Source organism: Ursus americanus, chromosome 11 (genome assembly GCF_024610735.1).
Source record: "Ursus americanus isolate L20-20 chromosome 11, mUrsAme1.1.p, whole genome shotgun sequence".
NCBI classification, from domain to species: Eukaryota; Metazoa; Chordata; class Mammalia; order Carnivora; family Ursidae; genus Ursus; species Ursus americanus.
In genome coordinates this window covers 50,562,736-50,588,115 of record NC_142137.1, presented here as the reverse complement: position 1 = coordinate 50,588,115, position 25,380 = coordinate 50,562,736, and the positions used below count along the sequence as shown (strand labels likewise).

General features: G+C 40.9%; 1 protein-coding gene across 3 annotated transcripts in view; it reads right to left on the bottom strand.

Annotated features, from left to right (window-relative positions):
* Positions 1-5,906, bottom strand: part of ARFGEF3 (ARFGEF family member 3) — a 171,950-nt gene extending 166,044 nt beyond the window's left edge. For all 3 annotated transcript variants that reach the window (XM_087865521.1, XM_045814723.2, XM_087865522.1), the window contains exon 1: positions 5,698-5,906. In XM_087865521.1, the coding sequence (XP_087721647.1) occupies positions 5,698-5,782 (85 nt within the window). In that variant the 5' untranslated portion in view covers positions 5,783-5,906. The remainder of the gene's footprint in view (positions 1-5,697) is intronic.
* Between the last annotated feature and the right edge of the window lie 19,474 nt (positions 5,907-25,380).

Genomic DNA, 25,380 nt, shown 5'->3' with positions numbered 1-25,380 from the left:
TTGAAGGTTCTAATGACCGCCTGCTTGGGTTCAGTTAATTTGCTAGAACAGCTCACAGAACTCAGAGAAACATTTTGCTTACTACATTCCTGGTTTATTATAAAAGGACAAAACTCAGGAAGTGCCAGATGGAAGAGGTGCAAGTGCCAAGAGATGGGGAAAAGGCGAGGAGCATCCATGTCTCTGAGGGCACCATTCTCCCCAGGTTTCCGTGGGTTTACCAACCCAGAAGCTCTCTGAACCCTGTCCTTTTGGGGTTTTTATGGAGGCTTCCTTACATAGGAATGATTGATTAAATCATCAGCCTTTGGAGACTGAACTCAATCTGCAGCCCCTCTTCCTTTCCTGGAGGTCTGGGGTGGGATTGAAAATTCCATCTCCCTAAACACAGGGTTGGTCCTCTTAGCAGTGCCAGATCCTTAGGTTGGTTCATTAACATGACAGAAACACTTCATGGTCCTCTTCGCCTAGGAAATTCAAGGATTTGGGGGGTTCTGTGCCAGAAACAAGGACAAAGACCAAATATATATTTCTTATTAGAAATCCCAATATCACAAGTTCTGATTCGTTCCCAGTTTTTCAGCTCAAACCATACTGACTCCTTTCTTCATTGCTTAGAGTACACAAGCCCTGTCAATGTGAACCATTTTCATTGGAGAAGGAGAAATATTTCTCCCTGTCTGCTAAAAGATCAGAAGGAAAAATGGACACCAAGTGTGTCCCTGAGACTCAAGAGTAAGAACAATCCAAAACATGATGGTAGGATCTGGGCATGTTGTGGCCAATGGGGCAAACAGTGGGTGTAAGCAAGACAATCTGCAAAACAGAAAGATGAGACCAGGAGGGTCAGTGATGCTGTGGCGCACAAGGCCAAGGGAGGAAGCGGAAGAACTGAGGTCAGTCGTTAAGATGAGACAGGATAACCCTAAAGTAAAGCCCTGAGAGGCCGGTGCAGGGATCATATGAAAGGCCCCCCGAGTCAGCGTGGCCTAGCAGTTAGCAGGGCAGGGGCCCGTGCCCAGGACAACGAGCTGCTGCTCTCCAAGGGCAGGTGCTGACACTACGCAGCCAAATCACTGCAGTTTTCCTCATCAGACAGAGGGGTTTATATTCAATGCAGGATGTTCAATAGCGCCCAACCCTAAAATGCTAACCAAGAACCATAAGAAAAAAAGACCAAGGAAAATCGCAGAGCAGCCATATTGGGCCTGTCCTGTTCAAGCAGAGACGCTGAGAGGGTGTCTGCCCCCGGGTCTGCATGGCGGAGCCCAGATGCAGACTGGTGAGGTAAATGGGGGCAGCACATCCTGGGGAACTGAACTGAAGCCGTGGGGATGGATGTGGCCGACTCCGGGAGGGCTGGCAGGAAGAGAAGGGCGCTCAGGGCTGACTCTTGAGAAACTCCAACATTTCTGCGAGGGGAGAAGTGCTGGAGCTGCAAAGGAGCCAGAGCGGCTTCGGAGGCACGATAAAAATGGGCAAGGCGGGGTCCTGGTGGCCAGGGGAGGACGGGCTGGGGCTGCCCCACGTGGCTGAGAATGCCCTGCTGGATGTAGGCCTGTGTACCTCCGTCTTCTCCGCCAGTTGGTGGCCTGACAGAGGAGGGAGGTAGATGGCGGTGAGGGGAAGGCTGAGTGGAAAGTGAGGCTATAGCCGCAAGCACTACAGACTTTTTGAGAATTCTAGCTGTAAACACAACAGAAACTGGCTGGAAGGAAAACCAGGTGGGAAGGTAGAGGGAGGGAGGGTGGGGGATACACTATTCTTCCCCTACCTGGCGTTCCAGCCTCTAGTTGTCTTTCTCCTCTCCTCCATTTTACACAAGTCCCCTGATATATGGAAAACACCACAAGTTTCTAAAATGAAGACACGGTCGCTTGCTGTTCTAACGTGCTGAATTTCTATGTCATCCAGCCAAAGAGCTCATGTGCCTCCCAGATCACCAGTTCTTGAAGGAAAATGCTATTGTCTCCACTCTCCACGAGCTGACCCCTTCCCTTATTCTTTCTATCCCGTCGTCAGACCATTTCCTCACTGACAAGAAAAATATCTAACAGCCTAGATTGCTCAAAATGGGAGGAAGGTACATGTATATTCCTTGTCAGTTATTATGCAGCCATTAAGAAAACTGATTTTCAGAGAACTATCGATGACAACGTAGAAGAAGATGCTAGGCTAAAAAAAAAACAAAACAAAACAAACGAGAGTCCGCCATAGATAGTATAACCCACCGCGGAAGGGAGATCCTCCCAAATGCGATTAGTGTTCTTTCTGGGCATTGAGATTACAGGTGATGTTAGTTTTTTTCCTACACTGTCCAAATATTTTTCAATATTCTAAAATGAGCATATATAACTTCTATAAACAGAAAAAAAGATGATTATCACTTAAAATCCAAACAAGTCATTAATGGGCTGATCTGTTTATAAACATCCGCTTCTCTTATTGTAGGTGCAGAAGCCACAAAGAAACATAAGGGATAGTCCCTACGTTCAAGAAACACATGTCTACACTGTCGACATTTGTTGTTTTGGCTGACCAGCCTTCGGAAACAGAATCCTAAATCTGTTTTGAGGAAACTATCCCTTTCTGAGTTAGGGATTTCAGTAAGTCTTCTAGCCTAGATCTAAACCAGTTAGCCCATTCTACTCCTTAGCTAGAGGACTGGTTCGGGTATACAAATGATCCATCAGGACCAAGAAAGAACAAGGGAAACCAAGGACTGGGCAGGAGTGACTAGAAGAGCTCCACTCTCTTGAGATGATTTGATGATTGGCCAAGTGGGAGATGACCCCTTTCTCCTGTGATGGGCCGACATATGGCAATGACCCCCCATCTCCTATGGTGGTTTCAGGGGGAGATGACTCCTCTCTCCTGCGATGGGCTAAATGTCATGGTAACCCCTCTCCCATATGATGGTCCAAGTGGGAGAGAACCCCTTGCTGTTCAGATGGACTAAGTATGGAAATGACTCTTTCCTCTCATGATGGTTTTAGTGAGAGATGATCCCTCTCCCCTCAGATGGTCTAAGTGCTCTGATGCTTCGTTCCCATGAGACGGCCTAAATGTGATGATTCACAAGCCTGAAGCTGTGGAGACTCATGCAGAGCATGTTAATCTCCCCAAAAAGAGCAGAGCCAGGTCCTTGAATAGTGCATAATTCTGGAGCCGAACTCAACCCATGGCTAGCCTTACAAGGGGTATTTAGTGAGTAGAGTGAATAAATTCTGTTTTGCTGAAGTCAGCTTGAATTAGGGTTTTGCTGTTGTTGTTGTTGTTGTTTGGGGGCGGGAGGATTTCGTCTCCTGAATACAATATTTCTCAATTATCCTGCCCCTAGAAGAACAGCCCAGGCCAAATAATCCAAAGCATCTGGGGCTCTAAGACAGTCATGAGGGCAGGGCTCTGCACCCAGAGGAGGAATGGATTTGCCTGAAGAACTCAGGGCACGCTTCCTACGTAAGGTGGGTCTTGGGGTCTGGCAAGGGAATTCCCAGAATGAGTAACGACAGAGCAGGGTGCAGGGCACGTTGTGTTCACGAACAGCTGCAGCTTACTGTAGTTCACGGAACCCTTGGGGGTTGGGGAGCAATAAGAAACAAGGCCTGGGGTTAGATTCTGAAGAGTGTTCTAAGGAATTTACACTTTAGAAAGAAATTATGGGGTGGGGTGAAGTGCTTTATAATAAAAAAGAAATTGATGGAATGGTGGAAAATGGACTGGAGTGGAAAAGAGAGCAGGAAACCATATAGCCTTTGTTCATGCTGCCCTCTCCCTCCACATGCCCTCCTAACACAGTCCTTATAGGGAGGAAGCATTGTCCTCATCCTTACAGCCCACGCTCAGTACAGGGGAGGCCTTCACAAATGTTTGCTAAATAAATAAGTGAAGAGAAGAAGGAACCCACAGCTTACCCATTCTTCAAGGCAAATCTACTTTAAAAGTCCCACCAGCTCACACCAATTTCCTCCCCACCCCACCCATGACCCCATACTCTGCGCCATCTTCTTTGATCTGTTTTCCTGATTTACTCATTCCAACCTGCACAATGAATGTCAGGCACTGTTACTTAACTATTTCATGCACTTTGTCTCTGCTTGGTAACTACAGAAGAATAGTCACTGGGAAAGGAATCACAGGCAGGTTAGGTCCGACTCCAGGCCGGGCTCAGATACCCGCCTCACCTCTGGGCTTCCCAGGTAGCTTCAAGGATCTAAACTCAGCAACACTGCGGTTTAACTTAACAAGATGTTGAGTATCAAAATTTAAACATTAAAAATACTCCATTACTCTTCTCCCTGTTATCTCAATCTCCTTAACTTAGCAAAATAATAATGAACACAGGAATGGCATGTTTAAAGCGCAGCCAGGCCCCGCTTTATTATGTTACTCAGCCATCTGTGACCCTTCATTAGAGGCAATTGGGAATCTAACTCGGAATCGCTCTGTTGAATGGCAGTGGCAATGCAAAAACAGTACTGTGGCTTTAAGAGCCTAGCTGCTCATTTATATCTGGTCCCAATTCCTGTTAACAGTAAACAATGGTCAAGTTCTGCCTACAAGATAAACTTCCTTGATATATGCAGATGTCAAAGAAAAATGATGTTGCAAGGATTGTCTGTACACATACACCCTATATATGTGAATTCTGGTCTTCTAAATATTAACAGTCACCTAAAACAACACCGGATTCTACATTTAGTGGAAAACCTGCTAATGGCACTTATCCCTTTTCAGGTTGTACCACAGCGGTGTCATAACAAGCACTGATTGCTTTCTGATTAGGAGAGAGACTCAATTTTATTGTGTAATTGAATGGCAACTGAGGAATTGCATGCAGGCTTGGGCCAGGCCAGGGGCCCCCCAAGGCTGCCTTGGTTTCTCCTCGGCCTTCCCTTGTTTCTATCACCATCATCCGAAGTATGTTCCTGACCCGTCTGCATTCCCATCCAGACAATTCTGATTGCCCAAATTCGTACTGAATTAGAATGAATGTCTTTCAGTCTTGTTTGAGGTGGAGTTCTGCAAACCTGAGTCTGACAGGAAATACAAATGTGCTACCTGGAACTTATTTCAATACTTGCACAGCTCACAAATTTAAAATCCCACCTGTCTGAAGGGCACACCACAGCAGAATTGCAGAGGTAACGCGATCCCACTCGTATGTAATGTTTCATGTACAATAAGCATGAAAGCCAATACTTAACAAGCTGGCCTCTATCTGGAAAATCAAATTAAAGAAGCCATTCCTTCCTGGTCACATTCGCCAGTGTTTCCAGATCGGGGTTGATGGTTCGACTTCCCTTTTTCCCACCCGCGCCTGGAATCAGGCCCCTGGATTCGCACCGGCTGGTGGTCTGGTCTAACTCGGAGATGGGTGACCATCGTCCACCTTGCTGGGAATCTGGAAAAGGGGGCCTCCTGGCGGGGAGGACGGCGGTTCCCCGTTAAGGTTTGGGAGAAGACTGAGACCAGAGAGGAGGCGGAAGGATGTTAACGCCCGAACCAAAATTGTCATATCCCACATCAATTCACTGAGGCAACTCTCTCAATCGAGCGAAATGCATCCATAACAGCAGCTCAGCGGAAGCCCCCACGCATCAGGGCCCCAGCCCGCGCGGCTCCCCCGCGGCCGCGAGCAGGGGCGCGGGAGCCCGACCGGCCGCCAGGTGCCTGGCGCCCCGCGCCCGCGCTTACCCAGGGCCCAGGTGCAGCTCTCCTTGATGGCTTTGTACTTGCTCCCGGACGCTTCCTTCTGCAGCTTCCTCAGGATCTCTTCCATCTTGACCTTCGCAGGGGCTCGGACACCAACAGCGAGAGGAGCGCGCGCGAGGCCCGGCCGGGGACGCAGCCGCCGCCGCCGCCGCCGCCACTGTCTGGCCCGGGGCGCCTAGGCTGCCGCTGCGCTCGCCCCCCTCCGGCCCGGCGCGGCGGCTGATGAATCACGCCCGCTCCATCCCGCGGGCCACGTCAGCCCCGCCGCCCCGCCCCGTCCACCGCCCCGCCCGCCAGGGTCAGGTGCGCTCGGCGCGCGGCGGCGGGCTGGCGCTGGGAGGCCTGAGGCCGCGGCCCCGACCCGCCGCCGAGGCAGGCCCCGGGGCCCGGAGCCTTCTCGGGACGGTGGAAGCGGATGTCCGGAGCTGGCTCGCGGGCGGGGCGTTGGCCGGGAGCGGCCAGAGAGAGCGTCTGGTCGGCGGCGGGCAGCCGGCGGGGAGGGGCCTAGCCGCTGTCCTCCCCCCCACCCCATCACCGACCGCGACTCCCCTGCGCGGTTCGGGGCGGGGTGCGGGCGGCCCCGCCGCGTTCGCGAATCCCCCGGCGCGGTGCGGCGGCGCGCCTGAGCATCCCGTTGTCCGGGGCTCACTGTTCAGTGAACAGCCCTTCTGCGCCACTCTCGGTGACGGGCTCGGGCGCTACCTGTGAATAGACTGACTCTGCCCCACCGTGTACCAGCACGATCTCGTGGAGGGGCGGGGGTGAGGGTTAATAGCGCCATTATACACACGAGGAAACCAGGCCCGGAGGGGCTAAGTTACTTCCCACACCTCCCAGAGTTAGCCTCAAAACACATTCCTGAATCCAACCCTTTTTTCCTTCCTCTTTTGCACTAAATTGTTATCTTCTGGGGGGGAAATGGGGGGGGCACAGGGGTCCACGCAGATGTCTAACTTTGGTGGGGGTGGGAGAGAGTGGGCAGGAAGAGCTTCCCCAATGAAGAACCCTGGCTGAACTTGGGAAACCGACTGTGGGTGGCTGTGCTTCTCAAACTTAACGCACTTCTCTGATGGAGGCCACGGGATGGTTGTTGCAGGAAAGCGGGAGAAGAAAGCAGGAATCTCATTTGGCATCTCATTGTTTCCCTGTTGTGAAAACCGTGACTAGGATCTAAGAAGGGATTTTAAGAATATTCGTTTTTCTTTAGAAATGTCACTGTAGTGGTGGTGAAAAAAATTGCAAAGGAGTTACTGGCAGCTGGGAGAACAGTAAGAAGATTCTACAGTAATCTAGAAATAAGTTAAGCCGATAGTAGGTGGCAAGGAATAGAGGAAAATATAGCCAGAGATATCTAAGGAGTGGAAGCAACAGGATTTACTGACTGGGGTGGTTAGCATCTGGGATGACTTCCAGGTTTCTCCTTTGGGAAAAGGGGGAGTATGGTGGCCCCATCTTCCAAGTTAAAGAAGAGTAGGAGAGGGTTTGGAATTTGGGGAGTATATGACTTCAGTTTTGAACATATTCAGGTGGAAAATAACAGTGAGATACCCACAGGGTGTTTCACTTATGGGCGGGAACCTTGTACAGTGCTTCGTGATAGAAATAAAGATTTGAAAGCCTTCAGGTATTGAGTTAATGATGCCTGGGATTTGGCAAAGTTTGCAGGAAGCAGTGGATGGAATGGGCAGAGCAGGATGCCAGGAAGGAAGCTGGGGTCCCCTTCTTCTTAAGAGTATTTATTACTTTATGATTAAAAATAAATTTACTTATGCTACAAACCAGAAAAAATAGTAATTTCAGAGATATAAAGTTTAAATAGCTTTGTAATAAAGCTTTTACAGAGTATTAAAAAAATTCATTTGCACACTCTTAAAAAAAAGGGCAATGATTATAAAGTCAGTCCACAAAGAAATACAAATAACTTATAACCTATGAGAAATGTTCAAGCACCTACTTACCAAAAGAACACAAACATTTAAATAAAATACGATTTCTAAAATATCAGTCAAATTGGCTAAGAGCTGGCCAACTGGATCCTCTCGTGTGGTGGGTGCTGGTGGAAGGGTAATTCTGGAGGGATTTTGGATGTTTATACAGCACAGATACGGCTATGATTCAGCAATCCTACTTTTAGGAATTTATCCTAAGCAAGTGATTATGGAAGTGGAAAAGATTTTTCTACAAGGATTTCAATGTGTTGTTCAATCATTTTTAAAAAATTGAAAACTATCTACACGTCCAATAGTAGAGAAATGGACAAAAATGCATGATATATGTATCCATAAAGCAGCATATTATATAGCCTTTAAGAATAGTGTGGGAGAGGGATATTGAATGACATGGAAAGTGGTTGCTATTACATAGCTAAATGAAGTAAGAAGGTTGTAAAACGCTACTATGTACATCCACGCACTAAATGATCCCAATTTTACTATTTAAATATTTGAGGTGGATGTACATACAAGTTTTTTAAAAATACACATGCACACACAGGAAAATAAACATTTTTCTTTTTATAATTGCAACATGTTATTTTTTTAAGTGGTAGAAAAAAGAAAAATAGTGTACAGGCAATGGCTACTGAGAGGACAAAGATAAATACAGAAACGGATCAAATGGACATAAGCGTTTAGCTGGGAAGCCTGCCCAAGAAGAATAATGAAGGCAGAGCCTGGTTGCAGCAAATTAAGAGCAAGTAGAAATACATGCATAAACAACCCACTCAAACTGTTGGCTATGAAGGAAATTAAAAGTAGAAGAGTCGAAAGTTAAAGTCACAAGTCACATTTTTTTTTTAACATCAACTCAGTAGAAAATACCCTTTGCATCACCACTCAGTGAACCTAGAAACACATATATAGGTAGATTTAAAAACTGAAAAAAAAAAGATTTCTTTGAATAATCTCCATGCCCCACATGGGGCTGGAACTCACGACCCCGATATCAAGAGTTGCATGCTCTACTGACTGAGCCAGCGGGGGGCCCCTGAAACAAAATTTTTATTTATACGACAATACTTCCTGTTACATAGAATAGAGTTACTATTAAATAGGATTTGATTCATTGTTGCAGGCATGCTTGCCTGTTCTTAAATTCATTCCAGGCTGGGGACATGGGGATAATCCTACATGCACAACCCGGATGCTTTGTGCTTTGATGTCTATTCCTTCCCGCTATTCTCAGTTATTTTGGTTAAAAATTCTGTTTCACATGAACAAGTTGCTGTGTATGCTGTTAATAACAGTATACTCTACTTAGCAACTGAAATTACAAATTTCATCAGACTCTTCTTTAATCTTAATCTAAACTGGTGATAAATTTATAATCATTCTTCAATGCATTTGAATAACAAAGCCTTAGCAAGCAGTTGTCTTCTTTGGGCATCAACTTTAACACAAACATGGATTCGGGATTTGAAAAACAGATGGATCTTTTACCCAAATATTTTTTCTTGATATTTCAAATTTCTTTATTGGAAATGTTTAAAGTTTGAAACAGAGACTTACACTAATATCTTTAATTTTATTCCATTCAGAGTGTCTTTACTAATAATGTTCTCTTTCTGTGTGCTAAAATGTTGAGGACCTATAGTAACCATGGTGATTACTTAAAATGTATTTTGTGACTGTTGCATATATTCAGCATCTTGAAATATAGTGTTACTTTTTCCCTAAGGTTCCAAATTCAGTTATTAAAAATGTTAAAAATATGAGTTATATGTTCCAATTTTGTTGCTAAAATACCATCACCTAAAATGTTTGCCAAATGAGATTGCTTTTAAATAGAAAAACAAGAATCCTATTCCTGGGTTCATATCACTTAATTAATATTTCCTCATAACAACCAATAACTCCAGTATGATATAACATATGCAAATACTAGTTAATGGAAAGGCTAAGCTGCTTTAACAATGACCCAACGATACAGTGGTTTACAGAACATAGACTTTTATTTATCGTTTAAACTAAGTCCTGAGTCAGGGGTGCGGGTTAGTATAGCAGTTCCAGGAGATCATTCAAGGACCATGTACTTCACATCTTACTGCTCCACCATCCTGGAAGGAGTTGTTATCCAAAGATGGGTCCTAGGCAGGTTGCGTTCTAGCTGATAGGGAGAGGAACAGAGAGTACAAGAGCCCAGGCCTCAGATGTAGAAGTCACGCAAATCCCTTCTCCTATATTCCATTGGTGAGGACAGTTGCAGAGACACACTTGCATACAATACAGTTTACCTGGGCCCTCAGGGCCCCGCCACAGATCTCTTCCCGCGGCAGAGGGAGAAGGGTTTGGTTGATGACCACCAACATCAGTCACAGCTCCAATTTGAACAAAACATATCAAAAAGTAACAGTTCTCTTGATGAAATTAAACAACTATTGCTACATTTGTTTTCCAGAAATTGAACAGAGATTCAGTAGAATGCTTAGAATGCCAAATGTATGAACATGTATGAACAGTGATTTCAAGTAGCAATGGAGAAGGTAATTCCTAATAATATTTTAAATCACTCTGCTATGTTTCCTGGTCGTATTTATTTCTGAATCACTTGCAATTCTATTACAATTTACCAGTTTAATTTATATTTTTCAAGCAGTATTTTCCCAATTCTATCAAATTACTCAAACCAGTTATATGTTAGTTTAAATTTAAACAACATGATAAATCCTTCATAAAAATTGTCATATATATTTGACATAAACTGAATGTATAATAACTTGAAATATTAGTGCTCTCATTGGATAGAATCATACAACCTATGTCTGGTCATACCTGGCTAGTAAATATTAATTCTATTCTGTATACTCTATGGAACTACATATGGACTGTATTATAACTTAGCAGTATAGTTTTAAATTTCTCAGCCGATTTATCATCAAGAATCATATTCATCATGACCATGCATACCAAGAATAATTTTTTTCAGCAACTATGTAATTTTCTCTTTTGCTATAAATATACATCTAAATATGATAGTAACACTTTCTCATTAACCAATGTAAAAGGTGAAATAGTGTTGACAAATTGTCTTTTTTTCTTTCTTTGAAAATATTTGAGGGCCTTATCAACAAGTTTAATTTGCTGTATTTCCAAGTTTTTTTTTCTTTTTGTAAGATTTTAAAATTTTCATTTGCAATAATATCATTGGATCTTGGCAAAGAATAACAAAGCTGGAGGCATCATACTCCGTGATTTCAAACTATATCACAAAGCTATAGTAATTAAAACAGGATGGTATTGGCATGAAAACAGATGCATAGATCAATGGAACAGAATGGAGAGCCCAGAAATAAATCCTTGCATATATAGTCAATTCATCTACAGCAAAGGAGGCAAGAATGTACAATGAGGAAAGGACAGTTTCTTCAATAGAAGGTGCTGGAAAAACTGGACAGGCACAAGCAAAAGAATGAAACTGGACCACTAGCTTACACAATACACAAAAATAAAATCGACTGAAGACTTGGATGTAAGACCAGAAATGATAAGACTCCTGGAAGAAAACATAGGCAGTAAGCTCCTTGACACTGGTCTTGGAAATATTTTTTTGGACCTGACTCCCAAGGCAATGGCAACAAGAGCAAAAATAAACAAATGAGACTACATCAAACTAAAAGGCTTCTGCACAGCAAAAGAAACCATCAATAGAATAAAAAGGCCACTACTGAATAGGAGAATATATATATATTTGCAAATCATATATTCAATTATGGGTTAACATTCAAAATATATAAAGAACTCATACAACTCAATAACAAACAAAAACTAAACAATCCAATTAAAAATGGACAGAAGATCCAAATAGACATTTTTCTAAACACATACAGAAGGCCAACAGGCACATAAAAATATGCTTAATGGGGCACCTGGGTGGCTCAGTCAGTTAAGCATCTGCCTTTGGCTCAGGTCATGATCCAAGCAAGGGTCCTGGGATCAAGCCCCGTGTCGGGCTCCCTGCTCTGCAGGGGACTTGCTTCTCCCTCCCCCTCTGCCTGCTGCTCTCCCTGCTTGTGCTTTCTCTCTCTGTGTCAAATAAATAAATAAATAAATAAATAAATAAATAAATAAATCTTTTTAAAAAATGCTTAACATTAGTAATCATCAAGGAAATGGAAATCAAAACCATAATGAAATGTCACCTTATACCTGTTAGAATGGCTATTATCAAAAGGACAAGAAATAACAAGTGTTGGTGAAGATATGGAGGAAAGGAAATCCTAATGCATTATTGTTGGAAATGTAAATTGGTGCAGCCACTATGGGAGATAGTATGGAGTTTCCTCAAAAAATTAAATATAGAACTACCCTATGATCCAATAATTCCACTTCTGGGTATTTAGCTGAAGAAAATGAAAACACTAATTGGAAAAGATATAGGCAACCCATGTTTGTTGCAGCATTATTTGCAATAGCCAAGATAAGGAAGCAACCTAAATGTCCACCAGCTGATGAACAGATAAAGATGTGGTATTTACATTTACACAATGGAATACTACTCAGCCATACAACAGAATGAAATCTTGCCATTTGTGACAACATGGAAAGACACAGAGAGTATTATGCTAAGTGAAATAAGTCAGACAGAAAAAGACAAGTACCATATGATTACACTTACAAGTGGAATCTAAAAAACAAAACAAAGGAACAAACAAAACAAAACAGTACTCATATATACAGAAAACAGATTAGTGATTGACAGAGGGGAGGGGAGTTGAGAGGTGGGGAAAATGGGTGAAGGGGATCAAGAAGTACAAACTTCCAGTTACAAAATAAATGTCATGAGATGTAATGTACAACATGGTGACTATAGTTATTAATATTGTATTACAAATGTGAAAGAGTCTAAGATGCTAAGAAAGTATATCTTAAATGTTCCCATCACAAGAGAAAAATATTTTGCAACTTTGTATGGTGATGATGGTAACTAGACTTATTGTGGTGATCATTTTGCAATGTGTATAAACATCAAATCATTATGTTGCACCTGAAACTAATATGGTGTTGTCAATTATACTTCAATAAAAAATAAAGTCTAAAAATACTGCTTCATATATTAGTATCTATTTTTATCAGCTAATATCTGGTTATTAATATTTTTAATATCTTCGACTATCTGGTAAAAGTTAGATAAACTATTTAATGATCTCTTTAAAAAATCACTGTAAATAATACATTTTTAGTGGTTTTGAGTGTTTGAAAAAATACTTAAACCTTTTTAAAAAGGTTTGGGGGGGGGACTAAGCTCAAATTTAAAAAAAAATGTACTGAATAGAAGAAACATTTTTCCTAATGTTGTCACTATTCATAAGTCCAAATCTGGCAGTTCAACCAAAACATGCTTCTGTTTTTTCACATCATCATTCTCATTTCTTCTAATAATAAAATAAACTATCTTAAGAAGAATTTCTGCAAGTTTGATTAAAATGTACTGTTATTTGCAAAGTCAAAAAATGCCTAATTATTATGCCTAATCCAAAAATTCACACTGAAAATTATTAACTCACAACCAAAAGTTAATAGGAACTCTTGCTGCCCTTGCCAACAGTGGATAAATTCTTCTAAACCTCACTTCATAATTAACTGCAAATTACATTGACACAAATTAAACTATAAAACATTAACTCTCCTGATACAATTATGATCAAATCCAGAAAATCAAATGAAACACCAGTGAACAGAAGAGCGAATGGCCAGCTGGCTCCCAGCCAGTGCACATAGTCATTACATCCCCTCCATCAGCTGTCACTCAACTCAGTTGACCCCAGTACTTGCTGCAACATGGACAGCATGACTTAGAATATAAGTGTCACATTCAATATTGAAGATTCCATACTACTTCATTTCTAAGAAGAACACATTCTGGTGGAACAGACTAATTGATTTCACAACCCATTAATGGGTAGACCTGAAATTTGGAAAACACTAGACCAGTGGGAGATTTAGAGTGCCTGTTGGTGGGAAGTATATTTACATAGTGAAAGAAAAGAGACTTAAAGGTAGAAGTTGATTAGGTATGGGACAGCCAGCCTAACGGGTGAAATAGGCATCATAAGAAGATGGGGGAGACAGCATTTAGTGTACAGATAGTCATCGGTCCAGTGAAGGTCTGAGGCCAATCTCTGAATAAGGAGGTGAAGATGGAAGGCTGGGTTTTGGTGTGTTTAGGGATTTGTGGGACTTACACCTAATAGCTTGTTTTCCTTGGTGAATGTAGGAGATGTAAATAGAGGAACAAAAGTATGGAAATGGGAAAGAGAGATGACTGAGGATGCATAGGAAGCTTCCTTCAAGTGTCAAGGCCCTGGAAATAACCCTGTTTACGAATGTTTGTGGAGCAGTCCCAATTCAGCAACATTTCCAAGTCTGGTGGTATCTAGTGAATGTACTATTATTGCTTGAGATGCTGACCACCCACGTTGATGATGCTAAATCCAAATTTCCAGCTCAAATTTCTCTTTCAAGCTTATTTTGCCTGATATGCAAATCATTGATCTTTTCACTTATTCTTGTACCTAGTTCGCAGTATACTGAGGAAACTTGTTGGCAATATTATCTAACCCAAATATGCACCAGTATAATCTGAAAGTAAACTAAACATGATTTTGGATTAAATTCAGTTTTGTATTAAATTCTGCCTAAGAAATAGTAGTTAATTTGAAGATGGCTTATAAAATCATTTGTGATCTTGAACATTTAAAAAAGCAAATGATTATTTCTAATCATTTTAAGTAATTTCTAATACATTTTAAGTAATTTGTATAATATATAGCATACCTTTATTTAGGGAAAAATTTTAAATACCCCCTAAATAGATAACAATAACAATAATTAATATTGAAAAATGGTTCCTTTATTTGCAAAGAAGTTCCTATTTTAGTAAAAATTAATATATCTGTGTACTTAAATATGATACAATTGAACTTTTGCTTCTGGGTATGATTCAGCATCTTGTATCAGAACAAACTCATTGTTGAAAGAAATTATAAAACTGCATTTAAAAAATTAAGATTGGTTGTTTGAAGGCATCAGAAACAACCAGGGCAGTCAGGATTTAAGGGCCAAGATCCTGGAGAGAAGGGGAATGCATAGAAGTGGGCCAGATGTTCTCTTTTTCCCGTCAGAGCACTCGCCGGTACATCACAGTGCACGGAAGTCAAGTCAAACATGGTGGCTTAGAGATGTCAGAGTTCCCAAAGTCTGGGAAAACAAAACTTGGAGCTCTGAGTTATTAAGACAATTAGAACTTGAGGAGCCAAGGTGCCAGGGAAAAGGGAAACACAGAGTTAAGGCTACATGAAGTTATAGATAACATTATAAACAATAAAGTAAATGACTCAAAGGCTTGACACGCGCTCATTAATAAAATTTTAACGAATAGCCCTTCTCACAGCTGTGATATGTCTATGTGTGTGGATGGATATATATATATGCACATGTTCATATGCTTTTGTAAATGAGGCAATATTATATATGTTTTATACATTCTGCTTCTTTTCACTCAGTGGTATGTAACAGACAAGTTTTCCTTTTAAATGGCTGCTTATTTTTCTGTTGTAGGGACTCTAGCAAATCTTAATTCATATTTTTGGTTCCACCTTTTACTGTTATAAAGAAGTCTTCAGTGAATATTTCTGTGGTTATTATATTACTTTCCTATTAGAATATCTTCCCAGAGTAAAGCTCTAGAAGTAGAAATACTGAGGCAAAGGCACACACAATTAACGTGTTTGACGACATACCGGCAAACGAGATTCAAGGAACGCGGATGTTTGCTTCCACCAACAGACACAGGAGAACCTGTATTTCTACTCTTCAGCATCACAACATATTGAAAATCTTTTCCCCTTTTGCCAACTGAAGTGGCAAAAAAGTTGTATCTAATTTTTCTTTTAGTTTATAACTAAACCTAAAAGATAAAGTTGAACATCTTATTTTTTTTTTGGTTTCATCTCTGCCTGTTCATGTCTTTTGCCCATTTAAAAAGTTAGGATATTACCTCTTTTCATTAATTTGTAAGAGATGATTTTATATCAGGGATAGTAATTTTGTCACATAGAATGCAAATGTATTTCTTACATTTGTAATTTGTTTTTTCATTTTGTTTATTATTCACTACATAGACATTTTAAATTGTTACACTGTGTGTGTGTGTGAGAGAGAGAGAGAGAGAGAGAGAGAGGAGAGAATTTGGTAGCAGAATCCTCTATACCAAGTCTCTTTCTCTTTGTCACCAGCAGTAATCTTCTAGAATACCGTGAAGGAACATGTACTTCTTCACAGATGTGAAACCAAAGGAGATTGTATTGTATTCATCAGTAACCTAGGCAGAAGAAACCATGGGTGCTACTAGAGGCAATGTGGTGATGACAGAAATAGATAAATCCTTGGGAGAAGAGAAAGGGAATTACTGATGATGTGACTTTGTAAAGTCTCCTCTAAGGTTTTATACTATTAGGAAATTCCAGTTCTTTAGAATGCATCATACTTCACCCTCATCCATCCCAAGTCTTAGCTTCTTAAATAGACTCTACCACAGGCCACAGCAGCTTCCGTTAATGACTTAGAAGGGGGGAGAATCCCTAATTCTGATATTGTGTGTGCAGCAAAGGGAGGTGTGCTCTCAGAGTTTCGATTTGAAATAAAGAATACATTCTCCTACAGGCACATTCTTATCCATGCTGATTAAATTGATGGTGGAAACATTGTGAAAAGACAAGCATCCAGACACTTACAGGTTACGTCACATTGTTTGGCATCTGAATATTCTTCCAACTTGGAAACAGTTCCTCAGAAATTTAGAGAAAGGGCCCTGTCACCCTATGTATGCTAATGTATGGCATCTATTTCTTCCTCATCCATGCGAGATTCTGGGTCTGAAGCAAGCATCAAAAAGAAGGAAAAGACATAGGTCCATGACAAGAATGTTCCTGTAACCGCTTCTGTTCAACAGTGGACTGACCAAAGATTATAGGCAATACAATGAAACAAGAAAGTACATAAGTGAAGAAAGGAATAAATAAAACAGTCATTATTTATGGATGATATAATTATCTACATGGAAAATTCAGAAGAATGTACAGAGAAAGTGTCAGAATTAATAAGTTTAGCAAGATTTCTACATGTAGCATCAATATAAAAAGACAATTGCATTTCTACTCATCAGAAAATACAAACAGTTTTAGTAGCATAAAATAATATAAAGCATCTAGGAATAGGCATAAATATCAGAAAATACACACTGGTCCTTTGTACAGAATATCATAAATCTCTATTGAAGCATTTTAAGAAGATTCAAGTAAATGGAGAGACACATCTTGCTTCTATAAAGACAAAATATTGACAAGAATTCTAATGAAATTCCCAATAGGTATTCTCATGGAGCACAAAAGGCTTAATTTAAAATTCATTTGGCTCCTTTGTGTAAATTAATTGACATATATGCATAGGTTTATTTCTGGGCTCTCGGTTATGTTCCATTGAACCATGTGTCTGTTTTTATGCCAATATCACACTGTTTTAACTACCTTAGTTTTGTTATATAGCCAATGTAGGATAGCCAAGAATATACAATGGGGAAGGACAGTCTCTTCAATAAATGATGCTGGGAAAACTGGACAGCCACATGCAAAAGAATGAAACTCGATCACACACAAAATTATTACACCACACACAAAAATTAACTCAAAATGCATTAAAGATTTGAATGTAAGGTCAGAAACCACAAACTCCTAGAAGAAAACATAGGTGGTAAGCTCCCTGACACAGGACTTAACAATAGTTTTTTGAGTCTGACACTGAAAGCACAGCAACAAGAACAAAAATAAACAAATGGGACCACATCAAATTAAAAAAGCTTCTGCACAGCAAAGAAAGCCACCAACAAAATGAAAAGACAACCTACTAAATGGAAGAAAATATTTGCAAATAACATATTTGATAAGGGGTTAATATCCAAAATGTATAAATAACTCATACAACTCAACAGCAAAAACAAGGAGTCTGATTTAAAAATAGGCAGAAGATGGGGCACCTGGGTGGCTCAGTCAATTGAGTATCTGACTTTTGATCTCAGCTCAGGTCTTGATCACAGGGTCATGAGTTCAAGCTCCATATTGGGCTCTATGCTGGGCATGGAACATACTTAAAAAAAAAATGGGCAGAAGATCCAAATAGACATTTTTCCAAAGAAGACATACAGATGGCTGACAGATACATAAAAAGATGCTGAACGTCATTAGTCATCAGGCAAATGCAAGTCAAAACCACAATGAGAAATCAACTCATACCTGTTTGAAGGGCTATTATAAAAATGACAAACAACAAATGTTGACGAGGATGTGGAGAAAAGGGAACCCTTGTACACTGCTGGTGGGAACGGAAATTGGTGCAGCCACTACAGAAAACAGTTTGAATGGAGTTTCTGTAAAAAATTGAAACAAAACTGCCATATGATTCAGCAATTCCACTTTTGGGCATTTATCCAAAGAAAATGAAAACACTAACTCAAAAAGAGATAATATGCACCCCCATGTTCATTGCAACTTTATCTATAATAGCCAAGATATAGAAACAACCCAAGTGCCCATTAATGGCAAATAAATAAACAATTGTGATATATACATGCAATGGAATATTATTCAGCCATAAAAAAGAATGAAATCTTGCTACTTGCAATGACATGGATGGATCATGAATGCACTACGTTAAATGAAATAAATCAGAGAAAGAAGAATACCATATGATCTCTCTCTTATGTGAGAATCTCAAACAAACAAACCCACGATATGGGGAATAGATTGTGATTGCCAGAGACAGGTGGTTGGAGGTGGGAGAAATGGGTAAAAAACTTAAAAAATTAAAAAAAAAAATTTAAAGTAAAGACAATTTGTGAGATCGTATGATCAAATTAAAGGAAAATATTTTCTCAAATTTAATTAGCTACACATGTTGCTTTGAAAACCAAAGGTCTTAACACTCCCAATACTTTTGATGATTCTCACACATACAACTAGCAATTCTCAGACACCCAGGTGGTGTCTGACACTATCTACCTGGAGACAGCAGCAGATTCCACAGGTCAGGTGTTCAGTCTTGCAAGACTGCCCTCCCTGGCTCACCCCACTTCAGACACTAGTCCCAAGCTCAGGTCATTATCTGTGTTTCTGTCCAGCTACAGAAAATCGGAGGTTCCAATGACTGTCTCCAACTCAGGATGTCAATCACAAGTCTAGGTTGTTACCTGTACTTCTGACTGACTGGTTATAAATCAGAGGTTCCAAAGAACTCCTCCTCATGTTCAATTAATTTGCTACAGCAGCTCACAGAACTCAGAGAAACATCTTCCTCACTAGATCACCAGTTTATTGTAAAAGGCTATATAACTCTGGAATCTCCAGATGGAGTGCTGCATAGGACAAGGTCGGTGGGAAGGGGTGCTAGCTTCCATGCCCTCTCCAGGCAAGCCAGTTTTCCTAAATCTCCATGCGTTCACCAACCCAGAAATTCTCTGAACCCTGTCCTTTTGGGTTTTTATCAAGGCTTCATTATATAGGCACAGTTGATTAAATCATTGTCCATTGGCAATTGATTCCAGTTCTAGCCCCTAACCCCTCACCGCACCCTCTCCCCAGATGACCAGAAGGGAGGGGGAGGATTTCCTGGCTCCTCTGCTTAGGTCAGGGTGGGAGGACTGCCAATTCCCATCCTCCAGTCACATGGTTGGGTCTCCTGGCAACCAGCCCTCATCCTTAGATGGGGTCCAGAAGTCATGCATTAATGAATTAATGTAACAAAAGACACCTTTAGGGGTCGCACCACTTAGGAAATTCTAAGAGTTTTAAGAGCTCTGTGCCAGAAATGGGAGGAGAAATATATATATATATATATATATATATATGTTTCTTTTTATAAATTACAATCTCACAACATGTCACAGAGGAACATGTAAGTGTGATTTCACTTACATCAGGTAAAAAAAAAAGGTAGCATTAACAAGCTGTATAGAGCTCGGGGACACAAATATGTAATAAAACTATATTAAAAAATCCAGGATTTCAGATACCTCCAAGGTAAAGAAAGTTTTTAGAAAAGTACTCAAGGAACTTCAAAATCATGAGTTAGCAGTAGCTACAAAATTGTTCACTTTATTATTGTTTAAACTGTACAAAAATATTACATCCCCTCTTTTTTTTGGTATGATTTCCCCCTACAACTTAACAGAGTGAAGGGGCAAGGGACAGTTTGGAATTCACTCCCGTACTGATATGCAATGATTCCCACAGCATCTGGTGGCAACAGCCAGAGGGAGCCCACATGGTGTGGGGTGGTGGGTTAACCCACCCCTACCTGGAGACTTGACCTGGGAACCTCTTCACTTGGTCTCCTTTGGATTTGGCCTGTTTTCTAAGCCTAAGTTCTTCTGCCTTTCCATTAAAATTCTGTGAACTACCAGATATCCTTCCAGAAAATGGTCTTTGTCCTTAACCAGAGAAACCCCTTTAACAGAGTTGGTTGCTGCTGTTTAAAAATCAGTAAAGAACTATGGTCATTGCCATGACGGGAAGTAAACAGTGCTTACCTGAACACCTAGGAGGGGCACTTCACCAAGATGGGGGAGGGAGCCTTCCCACATGTAGTGCCATCTAAACTCTGACCTGAAGGGCGGGTAGAAGAGAACCAGGTGACCGGAGGGGAAGGCGAGGATTCCAGGCTCTTCATGTTAAGCCTCTTCCAATGCCTCCCTTGCTATGCGGTTTGTTTGACTGCCATCCCTGCCCTGCCTCTCCCCGCCCCACCTCCTGGTAGGTCTCTTTTCTTTAGATACCTTAGATAAGCCCTCCACTTTATGGTATCTCCCAGTAGCATTTGATATCATGACCCCTCTTTTCTTGAAACACACTCCTTTATTGGATTCTGTGAAACCACATTTCCCTTGTTTTCTTGCACACTTTCTAACTGTATTTTCTAACTGTACTTCTAATCATCTTCTTTACTCACTCTCATGAGAGCAACCTCACACCTCAATCTTAGCTTTCCTTTTCTCATGGTTTTCTTTGCTTCTCTCTCTCTTTCTCACTCCCTCTTTCCTGCCCCTTCTCTTTTCTATCTCCCCCTCCCACCCCCCCATAGGCTATCACATCTCTTCTCTTTTTTCAAAAAAAAAGATTTTATGTATTTATTTGAGAGAGAGCGAGATAGAGAGAGAGAAGCAGAAGAGGGAGAGGGACAAGCAGACTCCGCGCTGGCAGGGAGCCTGACTCAGGGCTCAATCCCAGGACCCTGAGATCAGGACATAAGCTGAAATCGAGAGTTGGTTGCTTCATCGACTGAGCCACCCAGGTGCCCCTCTTCTCAGAGCTTTTAAAGCTATCACTGTGCTGATCACTTTCCAGATCAGGTAGCTCTTCTTGGTGCAAGAAATTTAAGAGTCAAGGAGGAGGTAACCATGTCTGTTTTGCTCACTGTTACATGCCCAATGCCTAACATGGTGCCTGGCCCATGATGGCTGTTCAATTCAAATACATATGAATGTTTGAGTGAAACATTATACTTACATTACTCCAGGTGTCTGGAAACATCTATCTTCATGTTTCTATTAGATGTTCTGGCTTATATTGAAACTTTAACCGTTCATTTACTATGCAAACAAACTATATCAAATCTTTTTGGAATTAGGTATACTTTTATTTATTTATTTATTTATTTGCATGGCTGAACAGTGTTTTCTCTTTTTTTTTTCTTTTTTTAAATTTAAATTCAATTAGCCAACATATAGTACATCATTAGTTTTTGATGTAGTGCTCAATAATTCATCAGTTTCATATAATACCCAGTGCCCATCACATCATGTGCCCTCCTTAATGCCCATCATTCAATTACCCCATCACCCCACCCACCTCCACTCCAGCAGCCCTCAGTTTGTTTCCTATAGTGAAGAGTCTCTCATGGTTTTTCTCCCTCTCTGATAACTTCCCATTCAGTTTTCTCTCCCTTCCCCTATGATCCACTGCACTATTTCTTATATTCCACATATGAGTGAAACCAAATGATAATTGTCTTTCTCTGATTGACTTATTTTACTTAGCATAAGTCCCTCCAGTTCCTTCCACATCAATGTAAATGATAAGATTTCATCCTTTCTGATGGCTGAGTAATATTCCATTGTATATATGAACCATATCTTTATCCATTCATGGTCGAAGGACATCTTTTAGATAAAGGATTGCGTTTGGTTAGCGAACTCTGAGAGACTCACTGAGTCAATAATTTAGTGGTTGGAAGAAAAGCAATTTTCTCTTGGGACAAGAAGAAAACAACACGAACTTCCAGGGAAGATGGCAGAGTAGGGGGACTGAGCTCAGCTTGTCCCACAGATACAGCCCCAGAACACTCACATCGTGCAAATAACCCAGAAAAATGAAGACTGGCAGAGATTGGCAGAACAGACTCCACAACTAAATGTAGAGAAGAGGCCACACTGCAGAGGGTAAGGAAGGGCAGAGATGCGTAGGGAACTAAACCCCGTGGTCTGGTCACTGGAGGGAGGGAGCCGTGGGTGCAGAGTGGTGAGAATCAGACTATCACACCAGGAGGCTGCCCAGGGAATACAAATCCCCATAGCATTTGACTTTGAAAATCACTGGGGCCGAATTTCATGAGTTCTTATAAACAGTGGGACTTAAAGTCAGGAACTTTAAAAAATCAATAGGCTTGGCTCTGGGAGAGCCCAGAGAGTGATAAAAAGCTGAGTCCCTGCCCTTAAAGAGACAGTGCAACAAACAGCCCTCAGAGATACAGCTTAGAAGCAGCAGTTTCAAAACTCCTGGAGCATATGGGAGGGAGAGTTAGTTACTAATCTCAGAGTTCAATGAGGGACCTCTCTGGGAACAAAGGAGCTGGCAGGCACCATTTCCCTCCTGCTTCCCGCAGCATAATCTTACAGCCTTCTGCAGGAATCAGCCCTGCACAGCACTCACTACCTAACTTGCTTGCACTGCGCCCTGCCCTCTCCAGCTGGACCTGCTTCAGTACTCATACTTCGGGTCCCCTCCCCAGGAAGACTGGTGCAAACCTTGCCAACACTGCATCTCCTAGCCTCCTGCAGAGGACATGAGCACCTTGTTAAAACTGCACCCTCTGATGGAGCGCCTGGGTGACTGTCAGTTAAATGGCAACTCTTGATTTCAGGTCAGGTCATGATCTCAGCGTCCTGGGATTGGGTCCCCACCACACCCCTGAGCTGGGCTCCATGATCAGCAGGGAGTCTGCTTGAGGATTTTCTCTCTCCCTCTCCCTCTGCCCCTGCTCTCTCTCTCTCTCAAATAAATAAATAAATAAATAAATAAATAAATATTATTTTTAAAAAACTTCACCCTCCACCCATATGTGTGCACTTGGCAGAGTGGCTCCAGCTGCCCCAGCCTCCACAGTGGCTGTGAGTCCCCTGTGGAAGAGGACCATGACACCTTATGAGTAGTGTGTGCCCCACCCACTACTTTCAAGAGCAAGAGACAGAGCTAACTTACCTAAAACACAGAAATAGACATAGAGAGTTAGGCAAAATGAAGGGACGGAGGAATATGTCCCAAATGAAGGAAAAGGACAAAATTACAGCAAGAGACCCAAGCAAAATGGATGTAAGTAATTTGCCTGATAGAAAATTTAAAGTAATGATTATAAAGATACTTGCTGCACTTGAGAAAAGAGTGGAGGACCTCAGTAAGACCCTTAACTCAGAGATGAAAAAAGAACCAATCAGAGATGAAGTACACAATAATCAAAATTAAAAATACACTTGATGGAATAAATAACAGGCTAGAAAAGACAGAGGAATGAATTAGCAACCAGGAAGACAGAGTAATGGAAAGTAATGAAGCTGAGCAAATGAGAGAAAAAATTATGCAAAATGAGAATAGACTTAGGGAACTCAGTGACTCCATCAAGTATAATAACATTCGCATTATAGGGATCCCAGAAAAAGCAGAGAGAGAAAAGAGGAAAGGAAATTTATTTGAAGAAATAATAGCTGAGAACTTCCCTAATCTGGGGAAAGGAAACAGATATCCAGATTCAAGAGGCACAGTGATTCCCCAACAAAATCAACACAAAGAGCTCCACACCAAGATACATAGTAATTAAAATGGCAAAAAGTCATGATAAAGAAAAAAAATTAGAAGCGGCAAGAGAAAAGAAGACAGTTATATACAAGGAAAATCCTGAAAGCTATCAGCAGATTTTTTCAACAGAAACTTTGCAGGCCAGAAAGGAGTGCCATGATATATTCAATGTGCTAAAAGGGAACAATCTGCAGCCAAGAATACTCAATCCAGCAAGGCTATCATTCAAAATAGAAGGAAAGATAAAGAGTTTATCAGACAAACAAACACTAAAGGAGTTCCTGACCCCTAAACCAGCCCTACAAGAAATATTAAAGGGGACTCTTTGAGTAGAAAGGAAAGACTATAAGTACGAAAAGTAGTAAACACAAAAGTGGTAAAAAATAAGGTTATTTGAAAAACGAATCAAGTGATTCACAAAATAAAAGGTGGTAAAATATGACACCATAGACCTAAAACATGGAAGGGAGAAGAGTAAAGAAGGAGTTCAAACTTAAGCGACTGCCGCTTCACATAGACCGCTATATGCCGAAGATGCCGTACGCAAACCTAAGGCAGACACAGGTCGAGTCCAGCAGGGGGCGTGCAAAGAATGAAGGAAAAGGAATCCAAGTATATCACTAAAGTGAGCAAATCAAGAAAGAGAACAAGAAAAAAAAGGATCAGAGAAAAACTAAAAAAACAACCACAAAATAAGTAACAAATTGGCAATAAATACATGGCCACCAATAATTACTTTGAATGTAAATGGACTAAATGCTCCAATCAAAAGACATAGGGTTACAGAGTGAATAAAAAATAAGACCCACCTATATGCTACCTACAAGAGACTCATTGTAGGCCAAAACCACCTACAACTTGAAAGTGAAGGGATGGAGAAACATTTGTCAAGCAAATGGTTGTTAAAAGAAAGCTGGGGTAGCAATACTTGTATCAGACAAAATAGACTTTAAAGCAAAGACTATAACAAGAGACAAAGAAGGACACTATATAATAAGAAAGGGGACAATACAAGAAGAAGATATAACAATTGTAAATATTTATGTACCCAATATGGCCACATCCAAATACAAAAAACAGTTAATAACAAACATACAGGAAATAATTGATAGTAGTACAATAATAATATGGGACTTTAACACCACACTTACATCAGTGGAAAGATCATCCAAACAGAAAATGAATAAGGCAACAGTGACTTCCAAAGACACACTGGATCAAATGGATTTAACTGGACAACAACATGCAAAAGAATGAAACTGGACCACTTCCTTACACCATACACATAAATAAACTCTAAAGGAATTAAAGACATAAATGTGAGACCTGAGACCATGAAAATCCCAGAAGAGAGCCCAGGCAGTAATTTCTCTGACATCAGCTGTAGCAACATTTTTCTAAATAAGTCTCCTGAAGCAAGGGAAATAAAAGCACAGATAAACTATTGGGACTAAAACAAAATAAAAAATTCTGCACAGCGAAGGAAACAAACAATAAAACTAAAAGGCAACATATTGAATGGGAGAAGATTATTTGCAAATGACATATCTGAT